Below are 25,615 nucleotides of genomic sequence, written 5' to 3' on the forward strand. Positions count from 1 at the left end.
CGCGGTATTTTGTAAGCTCCCAGATAGGCGCACTTGCGCAGTATGAAATATGAGGTGATAGTGGTGACACTGACCTTCCTAAGGTGGCACCTGTAATCGCAAGACATGGGGGAAACTTTAATTCCTAAAGTTAGCTGTATTTTCACTTTAAAACTAAGCGATTTGCTAGGGAGAGGCATGATAAAAACAGTGTAAAACTCGGGAAATTCATATGTAAAATCCGGGAACAGAGCCCATAGGAATGCATTAAAAATGGTGGGACCACAAAAAAACGGTGTAAAAAGCGGGAAAACGTAAAATCCGGGGACATAAATTCGGGGTTCTACTGTATCAGGTATAACTGTCATTATCTTTGTGCAATGCCTGTTATTTGCAAACTCATTTGGTACACACAGACCTGCAATCAAGGGGGTACTGCAATCAGGGACCCCACAGCAGAAGGAGGGGTGGAGCTGGATTGTGGGTGGAGTTTTTTCTATAGTTGGGACATGATCCGGATGCATCAGGGGCATGGCCATGCATGCAAGGGCCTTTGTTTTTTCACTGGGGCCCTATTTTACCTGTTGACAGGGACCCCCACCCATTGGGCACAGGTGACCCCTGGGGAAAGGGCCCTGCTAACTTAGTAGTATAGGATCCCATGATTACAGATGGCGGCCCATGGCTGAACAAAATTATATATGCCCAGTGTGGAATAATGGCAAGCAAAGAAATGTAAGGTTATAAAGCTAATGTCCCATGTGGCTGATTCTCAGCCTGCAGATGAACATAGGCCAATAATCAACCTTCACATGATCACACACCCATTGACTTCTACAGAAGCTCCCCAGGTTTTAGCTGATGAATTCATCTTTTATTCTAATTTTCTAAAAAAAATGTAATCGATAAATCTAAACAGTTTAGAATTTAAAAAAAAAAAATAGAGATTGTAATGTGATATGTGTTATGAATGAATTGAATATCCCTAGCTATCTCTAGATATTAGATTTCCAAAATTTTGGGCCAGCCACCCTAAGGAGTGCCCAAAAATGGATGGAGGGGTTGAAGTGTGAATATCAATTAAGACAAATGTGAGGATGAATGCTAATTTTCCTTAAAAAAATTTAGCTTTCAAAGGGGTACTTGAACCTAAAAGTCTGAAAACCTTATGTAATTATAGTGCAACAAGCTTTACCACTGCACTCTTTGCTTTGCAGTCAATGTATTCCCTCCCTTTGGAAATCAAAATGAAAGATCAATGGCAGGGGGTTTAAAACTAAAGATAAGCAATTGCAAGACAAAAGAAGAACAATAATAATATTGAAGCCCCAGGACTGCTACACGGGGCAGATTTTCATTCTGCCCATAAATGCAGAATCCATCACTATGCTCTAAAAATCCTACTGATGTTCCTGCACCCAAAGCTAATGTGTCATCCTGGGTGCAGGCACACAGAGCAGATTTTGGCACAAAAAATGCTTAAATTAGTTTTCTTACCATACTAGGAGCTTAGCCAGTATGGTAGCATGCTATTTGTCATTTTAATAGGCACCATCACCCCATTCCACCCACCCCATAAAAACAAATGGGGGAGGTCAAAAATACAAATTATGGAATGTGAGTAGGTGGGGGGTCCAGGGGTTCCTACTAAGTACCAACAAGTACAACCAACACAGTATTTTGATAGTCTGCACTTGCTGTGATTAAAGTGCACACTAATAGCAGGATTGCCGTAAGGGATTGTGGGGCCCCATACACCAGCCTGGCCATCCACCTGATCTGGCTTATTCTTACGACAGCAGCCCTTAGTGCAAGAGGCATTAAGAGGGACAGCTGCAAGGGCCACAAAGCATAATGCCTGACCTTCTGTCCCTTTTCTCGTTTCCCTATAAGGTACCTGTTGACATTTAACAATGATCATGTTTGCAGATGCTCTTTTATTCAGGTACATTAATGTATGCTATGGTACTGACTACTCTGTGTTACACTCTGTAATTTCCAGGCTACTGCTATGCCTCATGAAAGATCAGTAATAATCTGTATCTGAGACACTGGCTATAGATATATTCTATAATAACCAGCCATTCTGATTTTCTATGCAACAAACAGGAAATAACTTTTCCTTCTAATGCTCTTTCTAAAAGGGTACCATCTGCTAGACTGCACTGACGCAGCCATAAAACAATATTTATACTGACACAAAATAATGTGGGCCGTGTATTAAATACCAGCAAAGGCCAACAGTCACGTGGCAGTAATAAATAGCAAGTTGGTGAGAGTGTGATAAATTCTGTGCATCTCCTCCACATCAGAGACAACTTTCCAGCACCGTATTGTATGATTTTGCAGCTTGGTGGTGTGGGGGGTATAAAGTTACCCAGTGGGACATTGACAGCAAAGCATTTTCAATGTATGTTTATGACAAAAGTCTTATTCCCAAAGTTTAGGGTGCCCAGATTTAAAATTGCAAGCACAGTTTTAAAAATTTCCCTGTAGTCAGTTGCATGTAAAATCCTGTTAAAGGTACTTGAGTCAAAATTGAAGTTCCATATAGTTTCCCTCGGTGCCACTCAGTCCTTCCCACCATTCCAAATCAAATGCAGTTGTTACTGACACAGGGGAACCCTAAAGCCACTGCCGCTCCAAACTTTCAATGCACTATGGGGAAAAAACATGGCATTTGCGCTTCAAATTGCACTTTGCTCACTGCACATGCGGTTGTAAATGACCCCTCTGGTTATTGCACCATTGTAATTAATTAACTGTTTTGCTTATGGAATATAAAATGTTTACCAATATAACACTGAGTCTAGTACAGCCAAATAAATGTTTTCAGCTGTTTTTTTTTTTTTTTAAAAAGCAGGGTTTCTTTATTATTTTAGGATTTTTTAGCATTATCCCTGAAAACTGAAATATATTGGTCAAAACAGGGTGAAGCGGTATTTGCGCCCATGGCAAGTCTATTTGGCCGCCACCCCTCTTACTGCCTGCAATACTCCCTCTCCACTCTTGCTCCCTGCCAGACGCTCTTTCCCAGCTCCTCATCACACGTCCCCCACTGCTTGCACAGTACCAACTGTACTGCCTCCCCAGTGTGTGCTGCTACAGAGAAAAAGCAGGTAAAATACAAATGCTTCAGTCATTTACAGGGCCAGGACTAGGAATAGGACTAAGCAGAAGAGCACCCCTCCAACCCACCCTTGCGCCCTAGGCACATGCTTCTTCTGCCTAACACTAGTTCCAAGTGACAGCCTGGCAGTAGAGCATACTGTATCATTAAACAGCCATTAAATGGTTAAATAAAATACAGATCTTTTCATGCAGAAGACAAAATGCTCTGCCACCTGTAGCAACATTATTGCCATTTGCAGTTTAGCAGTGTCTGCATGACTCCTCCAGTCCATTATTTCTTACTCAGCTTGAAAACTCCTGCCAGAATGCAGCCGCTGGCATTTACTATGAACTCTGATAACAACTAAATTCTAACCCTCCATCTCGGTGACTGTTAGTGGCTCCCCTGCCAACATCGCTGTGAGATAGCAACAGACAACAACAAACAAGAGTTCTAAGCAAACATTTCTTACCATACACAAACCAATCCCTAACAGTAAACAACAAATACAGAAATCCATTAAATCATTGTAAAGAAAATTGTAATGTGGGTCACCTTTTGCTTGAAAATTGACTTACTTTTAATGACTAATAAGATTATGTACCTTAAGGGCTGTGTCACACGGGGATGTCATATCGGGGAGATTAGTCGCCTGCGACAAGGGAGATTTGTAGTGGGCGACTAATCTCCCCGTGTGCAACAGCCCTAAAGGGGTCGTAATTTGCTGTTCTAGCTGGGGGTGAGGACCAGACTAAATGATGTTTTGCTCATTGTTAAAACTGAGAAATGTCAGGAGATGCTTCCTGTATCAGCAAACAAAACTTCAATCTGTCCCTCACTTCCCAGGCCAAACAGCAGAGGGTGTGCCTGTAACACATTCATGATAGTAGCAGTATATCATGACTAATATAATCTTCAAAGAATTGATAAATTGCAAAATCTGGGCAAATTTACTCTATTTTATACTGATGAGTATAAGGGCTCTGGCACGCGGGGAGATTAGTTGCCTGCAACAAATCTCCCTGTTTGCGGGCGACTAATCTCCCCGAAATCACGCCGCCACGTATGCCATCCCACCGTTGATTTACATCTTCGCCAGTGGGAAGGCATTTCGGGGAGATTAGTCGCCCGCGAACAGGGAGATTTGTTGCAGGCAACTAATCTCCCCGCGTGCCAGAGCCCTAAGACTAGAGCCACAATTATGTTTTAAGGAGACGAAAAGGTCTAATCAGTGGGGGTGCCAAAATATTAGGCATCCCTCAGTGATTGTAATCACTTACCTGATAACCTGGGCCGATGCTCCTGTTAGGAGAAACCGGCCTGGGGTACCTTCTTTCTTCTTCTGCCCTTGTACCACTTGCACATGCGCAGTAGAGTGAAAAGCAGAGCCAGGGTATCAGGTAAGTAACCGTTGGCGGGTGCCTAACATTTGGCACTCCCAAGTGATTGTAACTTTCCTTTTCTTTAATAATATAATCAATGTAGTTGCAGAAAAATGTGTTAAATATTGTGCAATACACTCCTTCAGGGCCCACTATGTTTCTCTGGCTCTAGTTACTGACTACCTGCATTGCTTTCTGGAGTAGGATGTGCTTCAATGTTTCCCACGTTACTGACGATGAGAAATTTCAGGTAAGACTACTCCTATTTCAATGTTGCTCAATCTTTTTTTTTCAGGGAACCCAAATTAATTTTTTGTTTAGAAATTGCTGTGCAGCTTTGGATCACTATTTTCTATTGAACACTGTTTCAATTGAACATTTACTATTGAACGTTCACTTTGTTCAGATGTACAGTATCATGGTAACTCACTTTAAAAAGCATGGGTACTTATTTTTGGGTTCTGATCCATAGGTTAAGAACAATGCTGATACAGTTAAGCTCTGGCACGTGACTTGAGTAATAATTTTATGAGAACTGTTATTAGCTATAAGTTGGCCTGCTAGGATATGCAGCATAGTTCCTCTGTTGTACTAGTGCAGAATGGTTCATCTATTCCAATAACATCAAACAAAGCAGGACCAACAAAGAAAGGCATCCATGGCAAGCCCATGGGGTGGCCTGCCCTCTCTCGCCTACTCAGCAACTCTTCCATCTTCCACCACAGCACCACAAACCCCACCTCTTCCCAATGTGAAAATAAACACAGGGCTGGAGTTAGAGGCAGCAGAGGTACATGTCTAGATAGCACCTCTCCACTGTGGTGCGTGCCTTTACTGCCTTCCCCTAGTTCCAGCCCTGCATTCCAAGATAAATTATATAGAAGCCTCCTGTACCTTATACAGTTTATACCTACTGTATAACCCAGTCATACAGATCTGATAGGCACTATTGGCTGTGAGCATCTCAGTCCATCACAGTCTTAGCCAAGATTACAGTGAGCAAGAAGTCTAGAAAAAGTGTAACATGTTTATAGTACCTAATACACTTAATAAAAACCCAAGAATCTGGTGTAACATATAGGATCTGGTGTAACATGAAAGCATTTTTAATTTTACTGTTCCACAATATATAATGGAACAAATTATACTTGCATACTGGATACTTTTATTCCTTCCTGACCTGTTTCATATAGTGAATAAAATGGTGTACGTTGTATCTGAACGTACAGTTTACATATGTTTGTACTTACATCTGTGTCTTGCCTTGTACTTCATTATTGCTTTGGAGGAACCCACTAGATTCCCAAAAGAATTTGCAAGTAATTATCTCAAATGACGTTGTTATCTGTGCAATGTAAAAGCATACTTGACATTCAGCCTGTTACCCATGTAGAGTTTTTGTTTGTTCACAATTTATTTTGTAGTGTATATATATATGTGTATGTATATATAAAGACCAGTGTTGCTATGATATCAAGCTGAAAGCTCCTCTATTATATTTGGACTGGTGAGGTTCCAATGAACTGAGCAATCGGCAATGTAAATAGAGAGAGTTGCCTAGGGAGTAAATAACCTGCAACCCATTTTAAAGCCCTCTGCTGTCTATCTCTATCTCTTGATTTAATGGTTTCATTATCCATTAGGCCCCTAGGCCCAGTACAGTGTTTTGTCCCTTTTTTGTTTTTGTTTTCTCTTTTGCATAGGTCTATGATTAAGTGCCTTTTTTGGCACAAAACTTGTAAGCTTTTTGTGCATGCCTACTTTTCCTTTTTAGATGTTAAAGGGCACCTATCACCCTAAAATTGCTTCCCCCAACAGAGGTTCAGGCTAATAGAGCCTGCACTCCAGATTGGGGAAACAACAGTTTAAAAAAAAAAATATCAGTGCTAGGCTGCCTGAACCATGAGAGAGCTCTCAGTACAGGCAGCCATGTTGTGGCATTCACATTCACATAATGAGCAAGTGCCACAACTCGCTCGCTATGAGTGTGCATGTGATGTAGGCTGGTGAGTCGCATCCACCGCTCCTCCATCACAAGCATATGAAGCAGGAAGTCTCGCTCATTATGCTCATGCATGCTAAATAACATGGCTGCCCACACCGGGAGCTCCCTCCTGGTGCAAGAGCTGCTTTTTTTAAAATTGTTTGTGGCTCCTTTAGCCTGCCCCTCTGTTAGGAGTAGCAAAGTTAGTGTGATAGGTGCACTTTGATAATATAATCCAATTTGCTGTTGTTCTGGGGCATGCTATGATTATTATGTTAAATATCTCAAGCAGCTTGTTTATTATTTAGGATGAATTTCAATAGTAGCCTTATGAGATGCTGCTATATATTATGTAAAGACTCATTACTCAAGACAGCACCAGGTCTCAAAAATTCAAAATAATAAACCCCAGACTCATAGAGGGTGTATGTAAAGAAATTAGCTCTGTTGTGCCATACAGGGTTAAATATAGCCAACTATGACAAATTAACAAAAAATTAGCAGAATGCACACGGAAATTTAAATGAAATAATATTCACTTTGAGCCTAACATACAAAACACACCAAGGAATGAACACTCCATGACCCTTGAGTTGTAAATATAAATAATAACCATTGTATTATATTGCATAAAATAACTACAAACAAAGGAATTTTAAATACATTTAGGTATCATTTTAAGGACAAGTTATGTTTGATGTTTGGCCGACTCATTGTAAACAAGCTGACTGACAACTGGCTTTAACATTTTTCAGTCATCCCTGTGATCCCATCAAGAGGGGCTATTTTTATAGTAAAACAAATCGTCTTCATTATACATTCACCCTATTATGAAAAGGTAGCCGGGTTAAACTCACTAAGCTACGGTAACATGTGGAACTTCTTCATCCTGACATATTATTTGCCAGCAAATATGACTGCTGCAGTAAAGCTGTCATCGCTATAATAATCTGACTTTCAACTCTGATACAGGGATTCTCACCTCCAATGGACTTCAGAGCAGTATAGTAAATGTTTCTCATTGCTAACGGCTGCACAAAGCGTCAATTGCAATACTGGTTATATAGCAAAGTCAAGTGGTTACACTAGCGTAGGTAATAAGGTATTTGTTAATGGATGGCAAAGCAACCCATGAGCTTTATAGGGATGTTCCCAAACCTTTTCTTTCTTATGAATATTTTATACAAAGTATTATGGTTAAAAAAAAAATGGTTAAATGCAAAACAACTATGCATGGAGAAGTTTTGATCCATGTGGTTCTCCTTAAAAGGGCCACTGTATTTTTCTTACAAGCTGAAGGCAAGGAGATAATAATAGTCACACACTGGGAGGAAAAATGCAGCACAGACTTGTTGCCTTTACTACCAGTGCAAAAATGAAAATTAAGTAAAGAAAGCTTAGAGTGTGGTGGCATAGCATATTTCACAGATGCAAAAACAGCAGAAAAGTGTCTATTTTGGCTCCCTTAATTACTCCATCAGGAGCTCCTTGTGGCTGCCCATGGCCATTGAATTTTGAGTCAGTGCACATGGGTGCCAAAACCTACTGGTAATATACATTAATCATTCATAGCTCATCTCCTATATCCCATATTCCATGTGTGCCAAAGTCACAAGTGCCACACATCCTGCTTGAAACCCACTGTTTATTAAAACATTGAGTGCCTTTATTAGTTGCCAATAAGGAATGGGTAACAAAACCACAACTGTTTAAACTTTGCAACTTTATTATAATAGAAATCTATAACAGAAATCTTTAACGTGATATATACAAATTAAAAAATGCACATTTTTTAACAGGGTTGCTGTACCAGCCCAGATGTACAGACTTTCTCTGGTGGTAAAGAATTCTTACCCAGAAGCAGAATCTAAGTGCTTGGTTGGTATTTTTCACCTTCTTAATCCAAAGGCCTGGGGCATGTGCACCATGACCCCAAAACATACTGGAGAGCATTGGTTTTTACAACTGCAGTACTACTTTGTGTTTATTCTAGTTATTTGGCAGTAGTAAGATCTTACCTTGAACTTTCTGAATCCAGGATTGTCCAAATACCAGCAAATTTGCTGGTATTTGGACAAATCCTGGATTCAGTGTGCCCCAGTCAGACAACTACAGTACTACTTTGGCTCTATTCTATTTTTTTGGCAGTAGTGAAATCTTGACTTGAACTTGCCCTCAGCCCCAGACACAGTCTGTAAGCATGGCAGCACAACCTTCGTTTCCTTCCTTGAGTTGAACAGTGCATAATCTTTACGCCTTGTAGCATATTGTAGGAGAATTTCTGTGTCTTACAAATCAATATGGAATAGATATGCACCGAATTCACTATTTTAGGATCTGGCCAAACCCCGAATCCTTTGTGAAAGATTCACCCAAATACCGAACCGAATCCAATCCTAGTTTACAAATGCAAATTAGGCCAAAGCAAGGTTAAAGAGAACCGCACGTCAAGCCCACAGTGAAAAATCTTCGATTTCCATGTTTATGTGACAAAAAGTCATGTGATTTTAAGAATTTGGATTTGGTTCGGCTAGAGGCATGGATTCATATGAACTGAATAATATGGATTCATGCAGCTTAGTTGGGATCAAGTAGAAGGTACTATTTTATTATTACAGAGAAAAAGGAAATTCATGTTAAAAATTAAAATTATTTGCTTCAGATAGAGCCTATGAGAGATGGCCTTCCCATAATTAGAAGCATTCTGAATAACAGATTTACAGATAATGGATCCTATACCTGAAAAATCATTTAATGTTAAATAAACCCAATAGGCTTGTTTTGGCTCAAGGGATTCATTATATCTTAGTTGGAATCAAGTACAAGGTATTGTTTTATTATTATTATTAGAATAAGGAAAGTAATTAAAAAAAATTGAATAATTTGAATAAAATTAAGTCTATGGGAGATGGCCTTCTCATAACTTGGAGCTTTCTGCATTATAGGTTTCCAAATAATGGATCCCATACATGTATATATAAAATCAGAGGGAAAATAACATTCACCCTTTGCTTTGTTAAATATGCCCCAAAGAGACCATTACGTGTAAAACATATTGGGCAGGTTAATGATGTGTCAACAGCCATTTCAAAAAATAAAATGTACAAGTTCTGGTAAATTTCATGATATCTGAGCATAATCTTAATTTAGAGACATCTGTTGGTTATCTTTGGTACTGCATGGTTTTGTGTTTCTCTGAATATTACTCTGAAGGAGATATGAGACCACATTGTTTAGTACTATCAGTTGGTTAGATATCTTCCTTAAAACAAATATGAAAGTAGGCATTTCTCTTTGTCTATTAACCTCAGAGTGCTGCAATTAAAATAGCTCTTGTGCAGCTATATACAAAGTGAGTTATATCTGAGGCATATTTTATGATTTTCACACTCAACTGTTTCCTGAACAATCAAGGAACGTGGACGTGGGCACTGGCTTTGTTCTCTGAAGTTCTTATCCTCCATTCTGAGCACTGCCTTAAACAAAATGAGTGAGAAGGTAAAGAAGGTTTTTAAAGGGGGGTCTTTAAAGGCTAGAATATGCTATTTGGTTTTTGTACAAAGATTTTGTAATCAATGTAATTCCTAACACCACCGTGTCCACTATTAATGCAATTTTTAGATGGAAAGCGCACTCACAGGGTATGTTAAATGCGCATGCGCTTACTCGTTAACTAGTTGTAGTGTCTGTGCAGGAGCAAGGCATTATGGGAACTTCTTTACACAGCTCAGCGTTTTTTCTTCCTGTTTGGCTTCAGATCTTTTGAACAGGTGAAACATGGGGAGACTTAAGGGCACTATTGAGACAACTGAAGGTATGCCTGCAGCTTGAGATTAACTCTTTACAAGCCTTTCCTTCTCCTTTAATAGTCACTTCTTATAAACAAGATATATCTTTATTATTTTCCATTAGCCACTGATAGACAGATTACAACACACACCAGTACACAGATAAGATGGTTCAAGACAAAGATAACTTACACAATATCCCAGAATGGAATGCTGAAAAATGTGAGAGAAAAGTGAATTTTGGAGTTTGGAGTGTGAAATCCAATTTATAAACAGCAGAGATCCACTAATTCCCAAAAACTCTGTTGGAGAAGAAAGATCGGGTCATCAGACTTATACCATTCATTAAGATCAGGGATCCCCAACCTTTTTTTACTCATGAGCCACACTCAAATGTAAGAAGAGTTGGGGAGCAACACAAGCATAAAAAAGGTTCATGATGGTGCCAAATAAGGGCTGTGATTAGCTATTTGGTAGCCCCCGTATTTGGTAGCCTAAATGAGGCTCTGTTTGGCAGTACAACTGGTTTTTATGCAACCAAAACATGCCTCCAAATGAGGAATTGAAAAATAAGCGCCTTCTTTGATGTCACTGAGAGCAACATCCAAGGGGATGGGGAGCAACATGTTCCTCACAAACCGCTGGTTAGGGATCACTAATCAGGATGAAAGAAATAGCCACGTAAGTTCTCTCTATCATTCTTTAGTATGTGTGTGTATATGTATGTATGTATGTATATATATCTTGATTTTTATGTAGTTAGATTAAACATTTCATGGTGCTGACTGTAAGAAAGCAATGGTATAGTTGTGTACTCTTTGCCAAATAAGTGGTTGTGAGTATCATTTTCATACTCCACATTTATGAGCTAATTATGAAATTTCTTTTTATTTCATCAATTGTATAAATTGTTTATAATCCATATCATTCTAATAGGAAAAAGACCCTCATCTATATGCACGTTTGAAGCTCTGGATATGGAAAAAGCAGCACATGATTAAAAGCACCTGCACTTCCTGTGAAATTCAAATTAGGGGAATTACCTGTTGAAAGAAGGTACTGTGACTGAAGTTTTCATTTTTTCTCAGTGTAATAAAACCCTTCATGGAAAACCATGAATGTTTAAACAAAGGTGTATTGATTCATGTTAAAGATACGAGATTCTGTCCCGTTTTGGTTTGCTGCAAAATTGGGGAAATGGCAAAAATGTGTGAAATACATTGAAGTCAATTGGCGTTTTTTTCATGCCTACTGCGCAACTTCTTTTTTAAAGTGCAACTTCCTTTTGTGGCCCTTTTTTCAAAGTAAAACATTATGAAGGAAATCATTTTTATAAATTAGAATTATTTGCTTAAACCTGTACTTCATTCCAAGTTTGTTGCAGTTAAAAAACATGTTTTGATATTGTTTTACACCACTTTAGGGCTCTGGCACACGGGGAGATTAAGTCGCCTGCGACAAATCTCCCTGTTCATGGGCGACTAATCTCCCCGGATTGCCATCCCACCAGCGAAAATGTAAGTCGCCGGTGGGATGGCACACGCTGCGCAGGCGATTTGCGTGGCAAACTGGATCACTTACCATAGACAGCAAAATGAAACCTAATGCTAGCAAAAAAATAGAAAGCAACTGAAACAATCATTACATATTATGTAGTATTTAAAAAACCATGAAACTGAAAAAAAGGTTTAGAAGGTGCACAATGGTTTGCATGGTGGAAGAAGAACAATGCATTACTGTCAAATTTGGTGGAGATTCCATCATGCTGTAGGGCTTTGTGGTTAGTTCAGGGACTGGGAACCTTGTTAAAGTCGAGAGTCGGATGAATTCAACTCAATATCAAAAAACTCTTCAGGATAATGTTCAAGCATTAGTCACAAAAGTTGTTACGCAGGGGTTGGATATTCCAACAAGACAATGACCCTAAACACAGTTCGAAACCTTAGTTGGCATTTATGCTGAGGGAGAAGTACAATATTCTGAAATGGCCATCACAGTCCCCCAACTTGAATATCATCGAAAATCTATGGGATGGTTTGAAGCAGGCTGTCCAGAACTGGAGAGATTTTTGTACGGACGAATGGTCAAAAATACCACCATCCAGAATTCACTCATCACTCATGCTATAGGAAGCGTCTACAGGCTGTTACATTTGCAAAAGGAGGCTCAACTAAGTATTGATGTAATATCTCTGTTGGGGTGCCCATATTTATGCACCTAATTTTGTTATGATTCATATTGCATCTTTTCTATTAATCCAATGAACTTTATGTCACTGCTGAAATACTACTGTTTCCATAGGGCATATTATATATTAAAAGGAAGTTGCTACTTTGAAAGCTAAGCCAATGATAAACAAAACTCCAAAGAATTAAGAGGGGTTCACAAACTTTTTCATATGACTGTATCTATATGTACTACTATGTTAAACATCCCCTGTACTATGTTGAAACACATAATAGCGGGAATAGGGTAAAATGGCCATAAATGTAACAATAGTACTGTGTGAAATGGAAAAAAAAAAGTATATAATTATCCAATATCCATTTACTATCTGAGCCCCTGCCACCGCTCCTGCTTTTGGGTCACCGCTGCGTGCACCTGGAACAGATGTCACATGCTGCGCTAATATATACATATATATATATAAATCTCGAACAGGGAGATTTTTCGCGGGCAACTAATCTCCCCGTGTGCCAGAGCCCTAAAGGTTACATCATGTTAAAAGTTAATTTTAAGGTAAACACCTAGTAGTCAGTTTTAATATATAGGCTACTGTGCAACTATCTGGTGTGCAGATTAGTTACTCGTTAATCAGCTATTTAACGCAAGTAAAATAAATGATTTGCCAGCATTCCAGAAAAAAATAAACACCAATTAATCTCACATGCTGCAGAGGTGTTTTATTATCTGCTGAAATTAGTAGTATGTGGCAGCATAAAATCATTTCAGCGAGCAACCAAAACTGGTTATTTGCCAGCTTAGCAGCATAGAAAATTAAGAATGTGTGTTTCTGAACTGGGGCTGCAGGCCTTTTTTGATTAATTTATATGGCAAAAATAACTTTATTTAAAAGTAACTTCCTGTATTCTGTGAGATCAGCTGAGTGGATGGTGTGGCTCAGCAGTAAGAGAAGGAAGCAACATTTGCAAAAGATAGAAGAAAAAAAAGAAAACAAACAAGGCGGAAAAATAAGGAAGGAAATTGGTCACTTATGAGTGCTTATGACTGTGGCGATATTTGTAATACCATTGGGCTTCCTATGTGGGCAGAGGGGTCTATAATAGAGTCTCCAGATCACTTGAAAATTAAGGGTCATGTCTGATAAATACATGTATTTAAAATAAATGGCAATCATTTCAGCCCTGCTAGCTGGATATTTTACAAGTGTCCCTGAATTTTCTAGTGATCTGGTCACCCTACTCTATAATATTTAGAATATTTTCAGTATTTTTTCCTATAGGACTATCACCCAAAATCTGTTTTTTTCATAATATTATTGAACATTCCTATGGTTGAATTTGAGAAGACTACATCCCAGTGCTGCTAATTTAATTTTTGGTTTGGGGAACCCTTTGGGCTATTTTTATGTCCACAATAGAATTTGGTTCTAGCTTAAGCCACACTTTCCTTAATTCTGTTATGGTCTGTGGGACTTCTCTCCAGAATCAGGCTATTAGTATATTGCATAAGGAGATAAAACATTCTAATAAGCCAATGAAATTGTTGCATCAAGATGTCCACTGCACTCACCCATTATCAATATATAGGGCATTAAGACATTTTATGCCCTAAGCTTCCAAGAAATGGCCTCCCCTTTAAGCAAAACAGGGATTGTTTGTCCATATATTGCAATATACTTCAAGCTGGCCAACTACGTCAAAGTCATCCCCGGTCTGGCCAGTCCTACACTCACTTTCATCTGATTCATTAAGAATTCTACTGTTTCAATATACATTTAACAAAGGGACTGAGTTTTACCTGCAACTTGCTTGCTTTCTAGGTTAAAACACCCAAATGATTGCCATCCCTGGTCTGACCAGTCCTACACTCACTTTTACCTGATACCTTACAAGGGGTAAGAGTTTTACCTTTAACTTTCTTCCTTTCAAGGTTAAAACCTCCAAGTGGAAGCATGTGCTAATCTTAAAGTCATATCTTGAAAATATATTGCTGCAAGTTTGACTCAGCAAATGCTAGCATTATTAAACTGTTGGAAAGAAAGAAAAGCCATATTGGGAAATAATGGAATAAATCCCTGACACGATTAGGTGGCTACCCTGAAATGCCTTGAGCAGCTTATTTAGTGAGTTTGTTTATACATGGGTTTAGCTTCCAGGTTTTGGCCCTAGTTTTTGACTGTGGCAGCTATTAAATTAAGCATATTGATCACTTAGCGCCTTTTCAACAAATGAGCTTTCGTTAAATGTGTAAAATAGATGCAGCATTTCTAATACAAATGTTTGTTGGTCTTTAGTTCCCTTTCAACTATTTACCATCCTTCTTGTCCCAAACCCCCATGCTCCTAGGTGACTAATCTTACCCTTTTTGGGACCTTGGGATACAGTCAGGTCACACCTCATTTTTTTTCTTCTCTGGTGAAAGATATTACTTACAAATGAACTCACAATTCATGTGCTCACTGTATTTATGTGCTAGCTCCAAAAGGAAATGGTCTCCGGAAATAGTATATGCTGTCCATAATCGAGTTAATTTTTGTTGCTGCTTTGCATAAGCAAATGTGTGGTAACCATCTAGTTAAAACTACATTTTCCTGGCATCAAAGTGAAGTAGTAAAATATGGTTGTAGTTCAGCACTGCATGTTTGTTTAAGATAGTAAAAGGACTGGAAAGGCAATAATGGCAGCATTTAAGAAAGTGAGATGTAACAAGCAGCATAGCATCCAGACCAGGAACTGGGATAGGGACCATATGTAACCAAATATCATTATACATTTACTGGATAGCTGCAGAATGATTACATAGTTTGTGAATGTCCTGTTGTCACAACATATAACCCAGATCTAGAACAAAGGACAGTGTACAATTCTTTCTGGCAAGAAGAAGTAGGACATTGTCATCACCCCCCTTAGAAAAAGACATTTAACCTTGAGATTTAGAGGAGGGCAAGAATAACACAAATAGTCTACAAGACATGCATACTTCAAGCCATATTCATTAAATTTATGTTAAAGAAGGCAATGTAGTTTACGATCCCAGAGCAAAGGATGGATGCCATTGCTCCACCTAAAATATTCTTATATACATCTTGATCCTGGATTATCAAGCAGTAAATTTACAGAACTTGGGTTTTGACTTTTTTTTTGTTCTTTTGGCTGCCACCAAATATTTTGAATCTGCAGTAGCTCAGTGGTCAGCAGTGCTGGAGTCCTGGGTTCAGTTCCAACCAGGGTTACTATCTGTTTGTTCTTGCTGTGTCTGTGTAAGGTTGAAGGAGAACTTAAGCCTAACTAAAGTATGGCAGAAATGTTGTACCTTATGTTTTGGGCTTCTTTACCAACCCAAGGCAACAACAGCCCTTGACCTGTTTTTTGTTTTTGTTTTTAAATGCCCCCAAGTAGCTCCCCTTTTTTCCTACTAATTCACTGCACATGCTCTGTGCTACTTTCAGTTACTGAGCTTAGGGACTGACGCACCATATTCTGTAACTATAGAATATATGTCACAACATAAGGCTGATTTGTAAAACAATACAGATTATTAGTGCATTGCAGCTCTGAAACCAGGGCTTCAGAAGTTAATAATCAGCTCTGCAGCATCAGCTTATAGTAAAGGCAAACCTTATTTTCTGCTTGAAAATTTGTGATGACCCCTAAAGCTTAGCTCTTACAAACAGACCACAGTTTGTTAAGATAGGGAACTGTGTGTCTTCTACAGTGTTTATTTGCTCACAACACAAGGATGCAGTCTTAGTCCCTACCATTTTTCCTTATATACCTCTGACTGCTCATCTTCTGTGGATAACTGCAAAGTCTTCAAGTTTGCAGATGACATGACAGTGCTCAGCCTCATCCAGAATGACGATGAAACACAATACAGACAGCTAGTGAGTGATCAAGTACAGCAGAAAACATGACCTGGTTCTCAATACAGCAAAAACAAAAGAGTTGATCATAGATTTCAGTAAAAGACATTGTCAACATGAACCCTTTAAAATGGAAGATGCCAAAACTGAGCAGGTCAAGAGCATCAAATTCTAAGGTCTACATATCGCCAATTCCCTTAAATGGACTGACAATACGAAGCCCATAATCCAAAAAGCTCATTAGCATCTTCATTTCCTTAGAGGATTGAAGTAATGTAGTGTCACTAAGTTGGCAATAACTTCCTGTTATAGAGCCACAATCAAAAGCATTTTAACTGCCAACATATTGGTGTGTTATGGCAGCATCACACAACAGGACAAACGCTCTCACCAAAGAGTGGTCACAACTGCTACACGGCTCATCACTACTAAACTTTCATTATTATCTTATCCAGACACTGTCAGATGTAAGAAAAAAATTAAAGCCATTACAAGTGACTCAAGTCACTTGGACATAAACTATTCATCTGGCACAAGCCCAACTATTCTCTTAGGCACAACAGGCCTTTCTGTAATTTGGATCTCCATAACGTAAATCAAGTAAAAAATCATGTAAACATTAAATAAACCCAATAGAATTGTTTTGCCTCCAATAACGATGAATTATATATTAGTTGGGATTACGTACAGGGTTCTGTTTTATTATTTCAGAGAAAAAGGAAATATTTTTTTTACATTGGAATTGATTAAAGTGCAGTCTATGGGAGATGACCTTCCCTTAATTTGGAGCTTCCTGAATAACGGCTTTCAGCATAATGAGTCCAAAACGTATATTATAATATATACTTGAACTCACTACACTTTATTATTGTACATTGTTACAAACTAAATGTGTCTTACTACCCTATGCTGCACAGTATTGCTTTTATAGAAACCTGATGCCTTGGCAGGGAGTACTGACAAACAAATGCGCATCAAGCAGGCTTTCCTGACTCCTAGTGACCGTATGGAAAATTGCAGTGGCATGAGTTATTTGATCGTATTGATAGAGAAAATTCTATCTAAACTGGCATAAAAAAAACAGACTAACTCAAGCTCATAGTTCATTTAACAAAGTCCTCAAATCAATGGCATTTTTACACGCGCTCAGATAAAAATATTGCTGCTCGACACCCCAGTTGTATGGCATTCTTCAGCAGGAAGTAGCCCGGAGCCTGTGAAAAAAGAAAGGATTCATTCTTTGAACTTTTCCTGCAAAATGTTTTTATGCACAAACTTAAAGGCAGGTAATTAATTTATTCTGGGTTTGTTCCTTCTCATCATACTACTGTGGACTGCACCCAATTTGTGCTCAATTCATTCTGTGATTACAAATGTTGTACTGTAAACTTAACAACATAGTAGAAAAGGTCTTACCAGCTCTGCATCATGTTCTAAACCGGTATCATGATGCTCCAGCTCGTCATCCCGGCACTTCTTTATAATCTTAAAGGCAAGGACATTCATTCAGTCAAAGTACTTGAGTTAAAGCAGCAACGTAGCAGTATATCATGCTGTTACAAAGACATGGTTTGTTGAGTCTCATGACAGGCCAGCAAATTAAGAAGGACTATATACCACTGAGAAGGAACACATTTTGGTATAATGTATACCTGAAGTAGGGCTCTGTGTTTTTCTGGGTCACTTTCCATTAGAGTTCGGATCTGACTGTTAAAATGTTCAGATATAGATGCTTCCACTGCAACAGTACATGCCATAGCCCCTTTCTTACCAAGAAGTGCAGTCCCCGCACCTGCAAAATTCCCCCAATTAATTACGATTCGCATACAACCACAAATCAGCAGAGGTGAGAAACAGGCTTACCCAATGCAAACCCAGCCACATTCCACAACGGCATTAGTACAGTAGGCCGAACTCTATGTGAAACCATTAACTCGCTGAACTTTTTCAAGTGCTCTTTTTCTTGATCCCACATGTGCTGTAAGAAATGCAAAAATATTCATGGGTATATATTATCACATATGACTACAAGCAATTAAAGTGCAGTTTCTTTTTTATGTATGTGCCGAATTATTAAGGTGATGGGATATGCTATTTTTCAGCAGTGAATTATGTGCTGGTTAGTTTCAAAAGCCCCAGAACTGCAGATGGGAAGTATAAACAGAGTTACAAAACTTGCAGCTACAGATTTTTTGGATCTGGTGGAATGTTGACCTTTGATGACTATTCATGCTCTGTGCCAGTATTTGAGCTATGAATGTAAATGAGTAGTAAATGTACTGCCTTGGTATACAGCATTTCCAACTTCCCGGTCAAAGTAAGTGTTCAGAAGTTTTCACCACTGCCGACTGAGCAAAGCCACCATGCTTGAGTAAAGTGACATCACATTTCACATCATGTTTGTAATTTTGGTAAGAATTATAATATACACCACGATATAAGCGTGTGAACCCATACAGAAGCTGCAATGATGCCTGTACTGGGATATTTGAGCAACTGTAGCTTGGTATATAAAAAGATAAAAGTCATTTGAGCCTTTAATAAGGTAGTACAAGACCATGGAGTGGGAATTTATGGAAAAAAAAACTTCATAATCAAGTGTGTTGATTCTTCTGCAGAAGCATCATTTTTTGACTAAGTACTATTTTTTAATAAACTGATATAATTACCTGTATGATGGGCCCCACTGTAGATCTGCCCAATACGGCCATCTGTCCAGCATAAATACGATTTGCTCCATATTCTCCAGCATGATCTACTCTAATAATACGATCAAGCACAGCTTTCTCCTCATTGTCTACCAAGTTACTAGCTCTGCACTGTCTGACAGTTGTGATGTTCACATGGAAGCTTTGTAATTTTTCACCTGTCAAATAAAGCAAAGAAACACATTTACACATTTGTTATACTTAATTTGCTCTGACCTCTTATATAGCAGAATATAACACAGCATATTTAGGTTTCATTAATTGACACTATAAAAATAAAACATAGTTGAGATATAACTGTATATTGTGAATATACAAAGAATGAGTAACTTCCATAAGTACTTGTTTAATGACATAATTGATGAATAGTGCATTTTCTGAAGACCACACAAAATTTTAGGTGCTTTGGCACCCATATTATTAAGCAGCCGGAAATTGCCCCTTTTGCCAGCTTTGAAAATTGCGTGAAAAATCCTGTGCTTGTGCCTAGGCTGTCATGTTTTCAAGTGACAATCTCCTAACAAGCATAAGTGATTTCAGGGGTTATTACAGCTGCCAATGGGGGCAACCTGGGGTTGACATAGAACCACCTTGTAAACTATGGAAAACTGCCACACAAAATGGCCATGACAATTTTCCTTAAAGAGACAGGAAAAATAAAATATGCCTACATGTAAGTAGGGATAACTTAGTGTTTTCCACAATAAATGTTTATTATATGGCCACATATATATTTTTCACAGGAAGTACTTTTTTTTTTTTTTTTGCATACTTGTAGTTCTAGTTTTGGGTGATTTTCTAAACAAAGAGAAATTGACAAAGTTTCCATATAGAACAGTAGTAAATATCTTACTGCAGATCCAAAATACCCTTTTTAATAATCTTTTATTTGCTGCTAGTTAAAAAGTCAATATAGCTTTAAATAAAAATATCTCAGGAGGCGACAAATATCTGAGAAAATTAATTACACATATTTCCTCTGCTGCCAAACAATAACCAAAGTTTGGAAAACACCACACAGACTGGATAACCTGTTAATTATGGAAAGACTCACATCAAAACTTACAATAAAATTTGGACTCCTTGGATGACCTACCAGAATATTTTTCCTAATCCACTTTACTGACTACAATAACCCTTTACAGGTAGTTTTGGTTTATCATGTATTCCCTTTAGGCCCATGAGTAATATAATGACTTGTAATATGACTGTTCTCGCCCACAATCTACTATCTCCTCAGTCTTTCTCTTTATTTTTTTAATGTCTAATGTTTCGAAAATCCGACAATGGCTATGCATTCTGTGAGCCCCTAGTAATTACATCCTTGTAATCTGTTCAATAGAAATGCAAAATAAACATTTAAAATAAATAAATAAAATAAAAAGTGAACATAGCATGTACAAAAAAAATTCTGAAGAGCATCTGATAAAATGGTTCTAGGGATCAGTCAAAAAAAGCTAATGATTAGATGTATACCTCAATGGGGAATGTGGCAGAAGAGACTGAATTACACATTCAAGCTCACCATAGACTCTTGCTGGTCCATTTCTGTGTTACAAATGGGTGTTGACTTTGCCCAAACAGTGCTTCCCCAGAAGCACAATAAGACAAGGTAGCTAATCACAGATCTGCTGTCACACAAGGAATGTTAAATTGCAGTTCCCTGTCAGGTCTTCTGGCTGCCCACCCACTAGCTCTAATAAAAACCCTGGAAAAGCATCCATCAGAAGAAGAATGGCTGACTGGTCCTAGCAAGTTTCGGGGAAATCTTAATTTAATAAGGCTAATAATAGCTTTTTAGTGCTCATCCGAACATTTCTGCAATTTGCCTTCGTTATTTTAATTTGCTTTCAAGACCGTCAATGACCATCTGGTAACTTTGGTCGAATGGACAGAGAACAGTAGAAAATGACGTTTTTGAGGAAAGGAAAGTTGTGATATTTCTCTGTTTAGAACTGTCTATAGAGAAACATCTGATGACTCATCTCTGCTCACTTTAAAGGGGAACTGTTACCAGAGTGCAACTCCGACATATTCCTCTCTAATTACATACCATTCATGTGTGCAATGCAAAAGGCAGTAATGTAGAAGTAGTATACCTGCACAACAAATTGCAATTTCTTTGGTGGTGGTTCAGAAGCTCCCTGGATACCTGGCATGGTATCACTATTGGAGTACAAAGCAAATTAGGAGCTGCATACACACACTTGCATAGGTGCTTAACCTACTTATTCTACTTACAGTATTTAAAGAAAAAGAGTAATGTTTCGGACAGTCAAGTCAAACTCTGTGGCTAAAATAAATGGGTTAAGCACCTGTGACATGCAAGGGTGTGTGTGGCTTCTTATTTGCTTTGCAATGTAAAAGTCACCAGTACCCAGTGAAACTGTGATTAACACACACTTACTTGTCTAACACTTTTCTGTTGGAAAAAGCAGATGTTTAGTAATACATGCTGCGTAACTGTAAAGCTTTCTTTAGCCCACCCTCTTTGCCAGTGACCTAAGCCCACATCCCCTTGACCTTTAGTCCCATCCAATAGACTTACAGATTTACTATTAAACATGAATGGAGAAACTGGTGGGCAGTAATAGATCATAGGCGTGGGTCCTGGCACACCAGCTGCTGCCTTAAATCGCTGATCACTACAAAATATCATTTAGCAAAAAAGGTGTCCTGACTTGCCTGCACTGAGTCCCAATGTAGCGGCCAAATGTCAAAGGCGACTTGTAACTCTAAGAAAAGATTAAAATTTCCTTTCTGCTGGGTTAGTCAAAAATAATATACTTCAAGTACACAATATAAATTATTTAAATCTTGTTTCCTTCAATCTTGTAATTACACAACTAGCAGGCAGGCACCATTTTGTTAGTAAGGAAAGATTTGCATCATGCCAAAATCTTGTTTATATGCCAGAATGGGGGCACCTGATGCCCATGCTCAGGCTACAAAATTAGATGGTGAGGAGGGAGGGGGATAGCAAGTGCTGAATGGAAAGTAAAAGTAATAGCTGCCCCGCCTCTATGCCTAAGGTGGTTGATAACACAATTCCTAACAAACCTATTGACTAGACAAGAGACTAAATAACTATTGGCGGAGGCTATAATTAACCAAGCTGTAACTATATGTGATTAGGATTATTTGAAAAATACCGTTTGACAATTTGCAGGAAAAAAAAAAAAAGAGTATCCTTCATTATCGTAGGACATGTTCTATTAGTCAGACTGCTATAATTTTGTTAACAATACCCTTTAATTTTCTAAACAGAGCAACGTCACAAGACATCTTTTCTGAATACTTTTTCTAGTGATTGTCTCCAGTTGGCCTGAAATGCTCAGCAGGTGGAGTTGTTGTTTCACATTCATTATATCAGAAGCATTTAAGGAGACATATAGGATAAATGAAAAAAAAATACCTCTAATCTTGCAGACAATTATGAATAATATATAGTGCTGGTTTCACTTCAGTCTAAAAGTTGATACTAGCTATAAAAATGGCCCCTTTATTGGAGCTCCCTATAGATCTGCTATGGTCCCTGTCGGTGTATAAATGAGGTGTGGGAGTGTCCTAATGATCCCTACCAGAAGCACATTAGGAGGGGGATAGCCAATCACAGCCCTGCAATCACACAAGCAAAGACAGGCTTCAGTTCAGGTTAACCTAGCTGCTGAAAATCAGCCTGAAACACATTCCTTCTATATTAAGGTGCCCATACACGAGCAGATCCGCTCGCTTGGCGATGTCGCCAAGCGAGCGGATCTTCCCCCGATATCCCCACCTACGGGTGGGCGATATCGGGGAGCATTTAGATAAAAAAAGAATAATCCGATCGTTTGGCCCTGGGGCAATGGAGCAGTCGGATCGGGGACCCCAGATTTTCTAACCTGGCCGATCGAGATCTGGCCAATTTCAGGCCAGATATCGGTCGGCCAGGCCGCTCTGCTCTCCCCATACACGGGCCGATTAGCTGCCGAATTGGTCCAAGGGACCGATATCGGGAGCTATAGTCGGCCCGTGTATGGGGACCTTTAAAGGAGACATATTGGATAAATGGGAAAAACGCTTATTTTGCAGGCAATTATGAATAATATACGGTGCTGGTTTCCCTTTGGGCTAAAAATTAATCCTCTCTGTAACAATGGCCCCTTTATTGGAGCTCCCTATAGATTGTATCACTTCTCCGTCCAATGTGAAATGAAGAGTGGGCGTGTCCTAACGGTCCCTGCCAGAAGCACAGTAGGAGGGGGAGAGCCAATCACAGCCCTGCACTCACACAAGCAAAGACAGGCTTCAGTTCCCTATCAGGTCAGCCTAGCTGCTGATTGGTTCCTATCCTACAGTGCAGTGTATGGAGGGCTGCCAGCTCCCCAGCTCATCCAGAGAATTCAGCCAGCAGGAAGTGGAACAGATGGGCGGGGCTAGTGGGGTTTTTGTGGAATTTCTCAATAAATCAGTCTGAAACACAACATTTTTAAGCACAATCCTTCTATATTCTAGAGGAGTATAATTCACTGGTACATTCATCATTTTTATAGGATATGTCTCCTAGACAAGTACAATTCATTGGTGCGATTCATTGAAACAAAATAGTTTTTTTTACACAAAAAGTCCCCTTTAAAAACTACTAATTACATTGACATCAGTTGCAAAAGTGCATAGCAGAGTGCTCTGTGCAATTTTACATCTTTTGGAGGGCCACCATTCATTTTTAAGAACAAGGAGATCTGGAAACCACTTAATTTATACTTTTTTTTTTTACTTCAGCACCTCAGACAGAGCAGTGTGCTTAATAAGTACTGATTACATGTTATGTTCTACAGATGGTCTTTATCACAATGGAGAAAGAACAATGAGTGGAGCGTTCCTACAAACCGTTCCTGCCCCATATGGGTACATCTTAGATACATTTATCATCTCTAAACAATCATTTACAATTAAACTTGTTTAAAAACCTTTTAATGTCTTTAAAACACACACAGGATAAGTTATATCGAATAAACATGCGAAAATCTTCTCTTGATAACTTTGCACAAGCAGCCATTTAAGGGGGTCCTCCAGCCACAAACTATTTTCATTTTACGCAGCTCTCCAATATACATTCATACAAGTACAATATACAAGAACTGCTTTTGAATGTATAAGCCCCAATGTTCTGTGTACGTGAACTCTTTACTGTATGATATAAGCACACGCAGCAGATTAACTGCAGAAAAGTATCAATATCAAGTAAACTTGCAGAAATACCTTGACGCCTATGAAACACTCTGGAACTTAAACCCAGTGTCCTGAAAGATATTCCCACAACCCTCGCCATCCCATTTACTGTGACCTTTCTGGCGCACAAGCAAATCCGTCACGAAACTCTCCGCGCCTCTCAGTGACGTCACGCAGATGGAAAGGGACTACATTTCCTATTCTTGGAACGCAAAACTTCACACTTCTCAATATCGGCCTGCAGGGGGCGGGAGAACATGGTTATTGGGTGAAATAGTAGTCTGGGTACCATACTGATCACGCTGCAGAACAGGTTGTTTGATTTGAATCCTGCTGCGATATTACTTGTATATTTATAAGCGTTAAAAGTGCCCACTGACTTGGAACGTAATGGGTTACCATACTTATAATACCTCAGTACCTTTCCATGAATTCTGCTCAATAATGAATTATTTACTGTTGTTTTACAATCAGCAGAGGGTTAAATCTTTAAGAAAATCATCACTTGAACGTCCTGAAACCAGGGTCTGGCTGTCACCGCAGCAGGTGTGTTTAAGGGCAATGGCACATGGGATGAGCGTCTGTGGGCAACAAAATGCTCCTAGTTTCCTTTTTACTGGCATAATGTATATAGCTGACAGGTAAACATTGCATTGGGAAGTACCCCATAGTTTCATGTTGAGGTAACTCTGGGCTACTTTGGAAACCAGATGAGATGTGTATGTTTCACGTTACTGTCAGTGGAAGAGAATCTAGGAACATTATGTCGGCTGTGGTAGCACAGACTTATTCATGAATGACAAAATGTCTTGTGTGCCGTGGCCATGTCCTGTGCGCAGTGGCTTTTTTCAGAACACCATTATATCCATAAACCGATTATTCAGAAACCTGTTTGTCATGGGAAGACCATCTTTCATAAGCAAATGCAAGTTTTTTTCCGTCTTAGTAGCCCAGAGCAACCAATCAGAAGGCAGCTGGTTTTGATCTGAGGGCGCTGTAGTTCATATATTGTCACATTACAGCCACAAACATGAATCAATTTTATTGGAATTAAACGTGAAAGACCAATACAAAGTGGTGTACACGTGAGAAGTGGAAGGAAAATCATACATGATTCCAAACATTTTTTACAAATAAATAACTGCAAAGTGGGGTGTGCGTAATTATTCAGCCCCCTTTGGTCTGAGTGCAGTCAGTTGCCCATAGACATTGCCTGATGAGTGCTAATGACTAAATAGAGTGCACCTGTGTGTAATCTAATGTCAGTACAAATACAGCTGCGCTGTGACAGCCTCAGAGGTTGTCTAAGAGAATATTGGGAGCAACAACACCATGAAGTCCAAAGAACACACCAGACAGGTCAGGGATAAAGTTATTGAGAAATTTAAAGCAGGCTTAGGCT

General features: G+C 38.9%; 1 protein-coding gene across 1 annotated transcript; it reads right to left on the reverse strand.

Annotated features, from left to right (window-relative positions):
- Positions 1-16,965: 16,965 nt before the first annotated feature.
- On the reverse strand, positions 16,966-24,324 carry coq7 (coenzyme Q7 homolog, ubiquinone; the record flags this gene model as incomplete). The annotated part of the gene is given in 6 exon segments (NM_001016068.3): positions 16,966-17,505; positions 17,708-17,776; positions 17,944-18,083; positions 18,155-18,269; positions 18,961-19,157; positions 24,244-24,324. Coding segments are annotated over 6 exon segments (669 nt in total). The 3' UTR covers positions 16,966-17,427.
- Between the last annotated feature and the right edge of the window lie 1,291 nt (positions 24,325-25,615).

The sequence above is a fragment of the Xenopus tropicalis genome, chromosome 9, assembly GCF_000004195.4.
Source record: "Xenopus tropicalis strain Nigerian chromosome 9, UCB_Xtro_10.0, whole genome shotgun sequence".
NCBI lineage: Eukaryota > Metazoa > Chordata > Amphibia > Anura > Pipidae > Xenopus > Xenopus tropicalis.